The sequence below is a fragment of the Otolemur garnettii genome, unplaced genomic scaffold, assembly GCF_000181295.1.
Source record: "Otolemur garnettii isolate 467f Iridium unplaced genomic scaffold, OtoGar3 scaffold00096, whole genome shotgun sequence".
Lineage (NCBI taxonomy): Eukaryota > Metazoa > Chordata > Mammalia > Primates > Galagidae > Otolemur > Otolemur garnettii.
Window position 1 is genome coordinate 7,197,968 of NW_003852491.1, and position 5,585 is coordinate 7,203,552.

Consider the following 5,585-nt stretch of genomic DNA (forward strand, 5'->3'; position numbering starts at 1 on the left):
CGAACCCGCCACCTTAGGTGTATGTGGCTGGCGCCTTAGCCGCTTGAGCCACAGGCTCTGAGCCAACACCCAGATATTTTTGTTGCAGTTTGGCTGGGGCTGGGTTCGAACTCAACTCCCTTGGTATATGGGGCCAGTGCCCTACTCACTGGGCCACAGGCGCTGCCCCAAGATTTTCTTTTGAGACAGTATCACTGTTGCCCTCAGTAGAGTGCTGTGGTGTCACAGCTCACAGCCACTCTTGTGATTAAGCAATTCTCTAGCCTCAGCCTCCCAAGTAGGTGGGACTACAGGCACCTGCCACAATGCCTGGCTTTTTTTTTTTTTTTTTTTTTTGCAGTTTTTGGCCGGAGCTGGGTTTGAACCTGCCATCTCTGGCATATAGGTCCAGTGCCCTACTCCTTTGAGGCACAGGTGCCGCCCCAGTTCCTGGCTATTTTTTAGAGATGAAGTGTCGCTCTTGCTCAGGCTGGTCTTGAACTCGTGAGCTCAGGTAATCCACCACCTTGCCTCCCAAGTGCTGGGATTACAAGTGTGAGCCATCGCACAGGCCCTGAAGCCAAGATTTTTGTCTGTTTAGTTTACTACTGCATCTCCAATACCTAGAATAGTAGGAGGCACACAGTAGGACTCATTATTTGATGACAGAATGAATACAAAGTGGTAACTTGCATGTGAGTGTTCAGGCATGTCCCTTCTTCTCTCAGCTCTGGGGAAGAGCCAAGGTTTGAGTAGGTGTAATCTCACCATCCAAATTATGCCCAGGCTCTTCCCAACTGAGGTCTAGGTTTGTGTCCTGGTTCTGCTACCAATTTCCTCATGTAACTTCATTCCTGAGAAATAATTTGGTGATGCGCACAAGCTTGAACTCTGCTGCATGGCAGCCACATAAGGGAGCAAATTATTTCATTTCATTTCTTTTTTTTTTTTTTTTTTTTGAGACAGAGCCTCAAGCGGTCGTCCTGTGGCATCACAGCTCACAGCAACTTCCACCTTCTGGGCTCAAGGGATTCTCCTGCCTCTGCCTCCCAAGTAGCTGGGACTATAGGCGCCTGCCACAACGCCTGGCTATTTTTTGGTTGTAGCCATCATTGTTGTTTGGCGCGCCTGGGCTGGATTCGAACCTGCCAGCTCAGGTGTATGTGGCTGGTGCCTTAGCCCTTTGAGCCACAAGTGCCGAACCTATTTAATTTCTGTAGGCTTTAGTTTCCTCATTTGTCAAATGGAGATAATATAGGAATTGTAAGCCCTTACTGAATGTTATTTCTGCTTTCCTTCATCATTTCTGAATCTTAGTTGCCCCATTCATCAAATGGGAGAATTAGATATCTCCTTATTCAAAATAAGTGGGAAATACAGGTTTCTTTTATTTTTGAGACAGAGCCTCAAGCTATCCCCCTGGGTAGAGTGCTGTGCCATCACAGCTCACAGCAACCTCCAACTCCTGGGCTCAAGCGAGTCTCCTGCTTCAGCCTCCCAAGTAGCTGAGACCAAAGGCGCCCGCCACACCGGCTATTTTTTGGTTGCAGCCGTCATTGTTGTTTTGGCAGCCGGGGCTGGACTCAAACCCGCAACCTTAGGTGTATGTGGTCGGCGCCTTAGCCGCTTGAGCCACAGGCACCGAGTCGGAAATACAGGTTTCTATATGAAATATACCAATTTGTTGTTGTTAAGACAGAGTCTCACTTTATTGCCCTCAGTAGGGTGCGGTGGCGTCACACAGCTCACATTAACTTCCAGCTCCTGGGCTGGATTCTCTTGCCTCAGCCTCCGAAATAGCTGCGACTACAGGCGTCCACCACAATGCCTGACTATTTTTACTATTTTTTTGAGACAGTTTCTCACTTTGTCGCCCTCAGTAGAGCTCTGTGACGTCACAGCTCACAGCAACCTCATACTCTTAGGCTCAAGTGATTGTTTTGCCTCAGCCTCCCAAATAGCTGGGACTATAGGTGCCTGCCATGATGCCTGGCTATGTTTTAGAGATGAGGTCTCGCACTGGCTCAGGCTGGTCTGGAACTTGTGAGCTCACGCAATCCACCCTCCTCCGCCTCCCAGAGTGCTAGGATTACCAGAGTGAGCCACTGCATCCTACCCTAAAAGACTTCTTCTGTTTTGAAACTAATTTGTTACAGTAAAAATACGGGAGGGCCAAAGTACAACGGAGGACTGGATTTAGCCCTGGGCTACTAATTTTTTTTTTCTTTGAGTTGGAGTCTCACTATGTTGCCTTCCGTAGAGTGCCAGGGAGTCACAGCTCAAAGCAATCTCAAATTCTTAGGCTTCAGTGATTCTCTTGCCTCAGCCTCCCAAGTAGCTGGGACTACAAGGTGCCAACTACAACGCCCAGTTATTTTTTTGTTGTCGTTGTAGTTGTTTAGTAGGCCCAGGCTGAGGTTCGAACTCGAAGCCTTGGTGTATGTGTCTGGCGCCGTAACTGCTGTGCTACGGGTGCCGAGCCTGGGCTACTAATTTTCAACCTAGGCTACTGGTTGTTCGGGATGCGATGATACCCTTACTGTATAATTGAAGCAAATCAGTTTACCTCACTGAATTTCTATTAGCTCATTTGGAAAATGGGCACATGACCCATCGTTGAGCAGATCAAATGAGACCAGGTGTGTAAAACGCTGAGCCAAACTGGCGCACAGTAGGCATAGCACACTTTAAACAGCGGGAGTAGCTTGGGTGACTGTTGGTTTGGTTAGTATGTATTCAAAAAGTAAGATATCTCAGAAGCCAAGAGACAGGTAAGGCGACACCTAGAAAGGAGAAAAAAAACTGCAGGGGAAGCAAAAAGAACTAAGGGAAGAAGTGAGGAGGCAACAGGGTCCGCCCTCCAGGCGGGGCGCCAGCGAGAGGCCCTAGCCAGGGCGGGAGCGCACGTGGCCTATTTCGAGCGGAGCAGACGCGTTGGCCGCAGCGGAGACTTCCGAGCTGGCCTCAGGAGACCAGCGGTGAGGTAGGTTATAATCCGGCTTGAACACAAGACTGGGGCGGCTCCAGGTCCTTGGGGGTCGGGGGATCACGAAGGGCGCAGGGTCTAGGCTCACCGCCCACCTCTAGCAGTTTATGCCGAACTCCTGGGTCCTTCAAGCTCCTCCCTATAGGCGGGACCAGGTGGTTGCACCAATGACCGGTCGTCCCTGGGGCCCCGCCCCTGCCCTGGCCCCGTAGCCGCGGCCTCGCAGAGTGCCTAACCGCCCGGCGCCCAGGCCTGGGGCAGCTCGAACATCGATCCTACTACTGGTGAGTGCGCACCTGCCCCTCCCCCACAGGGTTTCCGTCCCGATCCCGCCTCCGGCCCGTGCCCTAGAGCTCCGGGTCGTCGGCCCAGAAGCTGGGGAGTGACTCAGCGCAGGGAGGGTGGTGACTCGCGGGGGCTGGAGATTCGAACTGTTCAGGGCCTTGAATGCCGGGATAAGAGGGGTGAACGCGAGTCTTAGGAGCTGGTCCCAGGGCAGTGCTGGAGCGTGGAGCCAGGCAGGGGTGGACGGGAAAGTGACAGACTCGGACACCAGGGCGGTGGGGGGAGAAGCCATGGCTGCACCGCTTTGCCTGGGCCTGGGCCAGGGCCACGGTGGGGGGGTGGATCTTGAGCTTCTGACCCAGCTCCCGCTTCAGGACACCAAGATGCCTGGTGAACAACAGGCAGAAGAGGAGGAGGAGGAAGAGATGCAGGAGGAGATGGTGCTGCTGGTGAAGGGGGAGGAGGATGACGGTGAGGAGAAGTATGAGGTGGTGAAACTCAAGATTCCCATGGACAACAAGGAGGTAGGTGTCACACATACACTCCGGGGCCCATTGCCTGCAGAACTGGTCCAGTTCCAGCCTTTCCCAGAAGTCAGGGATCCTACTCCTACTGTCTCCTGAATCTCAGATCTAGCCAAGCTTCTGCTCCACTGCCCAGTCTTTCATCATACCAAAGTCACGCCTATTGCTGGGTGCTGGAGAGTAACCTCTGTCCTTGGATCCCCACGGAGCTTGATGTCTAGCAGGGGCAGACTGATGAGTAATCCAGCAGTTAACAATCCTGTGTGATGGGTACAGGCCCAGGGGTGTGGTGAAGCCCAGAGCTGGTATTAGAGATGGGAGGGGAGAGATCAGGTAGGCAACAGTAACAATAGCTAACTCTTGCATAGCATTTGTTATGTGCCAGACTCTGTGCTTAGCACCTCATTTCTATGATGTAAGCAGTATTTATTCTATTTTATGGATGAGGGAACTGAGACCCAGGACAATTTGGTAACTGATTCAGAGTCTCAAAGTTAGTAAAGGAATGACTTATCTGAGACCAGTAGGAGTGTGAGGGTTGAAGTGGGGTGACTGCTCCAGGCAGAGGAAATGGCCATTTTGGAGGCTCAGAGGAGTGAGTGAGGCGCTACAGCAGTGACAGTAGGTGTTCAGTAATGCTGTAATGTGGATTAGCCTGGTGGTTGAAGCTCAGTTAATTGGCAGGCCACCTAAGAACTCTGGTTTTATCCTGAGTGTACATGAAGGTTTTGAGATCAGAATCAAGGGTCCTCAAACTTTTTAAATAGGGGGCCAGTTCACCGTCCCTTAGACCTTTGGAGGGCTGGACGGCAGGCCCCAAGACGAGTCAGCTGCTAAGCAGGACAGGCAGCGGTGGCAAAAACACCTGGCGGGCCAGATAAATGTCCTAGGCGGGCCACATGTAGCCTGCAGGCCGTAGTTTGAGGATGCCTGATTAGATTTTCCTATTGGAGACCCTAACTGCCACGAGGTATGTTTCCATTTCCCAGAACCCCACAGGACTCTGGCTGCCCCCAGCCTGAGCAGACCTGGGTCCTGCTCTAGGGCTGGTTCCTACTGGGCCAGCTTTCAAAGTACAGTCTCCTGCTGATTTCTTTCTGCACAGGGGCCAGTTCCAGAGGGAAAAAGTTCTGCTGCCTTCTAGTTGTGGGGCCTAGGGAGCGGGGACTAGCTACTCAGGCCTCCTTTTCCAGTCTAAGTAATTACCTGGTTCTGTTCTTCTCAGACCTTTTTGGCCCATCCTACTAGCTTAGCTTTCCTTTTGTGGCCCTGTGGATCCCCTGATCTTCACATTTGGTCTATAAGTTAAGAACACAGACTCTAGAGCTTAGGACGGTCTTCTAGCTGCATCACTTTCTAGCTCTGTGACCTTGAGCACTTTTTTTTTTTTTTGAGACAGCTTCACCGTGTCACCCTTGGTAGAGCGCTGTAGCATCATAGCTCGCAGCAACCTCAAACGCTTAGGCTTAGGCGATTCTCTTGCCTCAGCCTCCCAAGTAGCTGGGACTATAGGACCCACTACAGTGCCCGCGTATTTTTTGTTGCAGTTGTCATTATTTAGTAGGCCTGGGCCGGGTTTGAACTTGCCAGCCTCCGTGTATGTGGCCAGTGCCCTAACCGCTGAGCTATGGGCTCTGAGCCATTGAGCACATTTTTTACCCTTTTTCTGCCTTCAGTTTCCTCATTCGTTAAAGGGAAATTATAACAGTATCTACTTCTTTTTTTTTGAGACGGAGCCTCAAGCTATCCCCCTGGGTAGAGTGCCATGGCATCACGCTCACAGCAACCTCCAACTCCTGAGGTCAAGCGAG

At 51.6% G+C, this 5,585-nt stretch overlaps 1 protein-coding gene across 3 annotated transcripts in view; it reads left to right on the plus strand.

Moving 5' to 3' along the window:
• The first annotated feature begins 2,893 nt into the window (after nucleotides 1–2,893).
• The window catches only part of ZNF771 (zinc finger protein 771), a 13,799-nt gene continuing 11,107 nt past the window's right edge, over nucleotides 2,894–5,585 (plus strand). Inside the window, exons 1-2 of one of the 3 annotated variants that reach the window (XM_012808851.1) lie at nucleotides 2,894–3,249; nucleotides 3,625–3,774. In XM_012808851.1, the coding sequence (XP_012664305.1) occupies nucleotides 3,634–3,774 (141 nt within the window). In that variant the 5' untranslated portion in view covers nucleotides 2,894–3,249; nucleotides 3,625–3,633. Of the gene's footprint in view, nucleotides 3,250–3,339; nucleotides 3,775–5,585 lie in introns of those variants that run through there. The other 2 variants (XM_012808852.1, XM_012808850.2) reach the window with 2 other exon arrangements.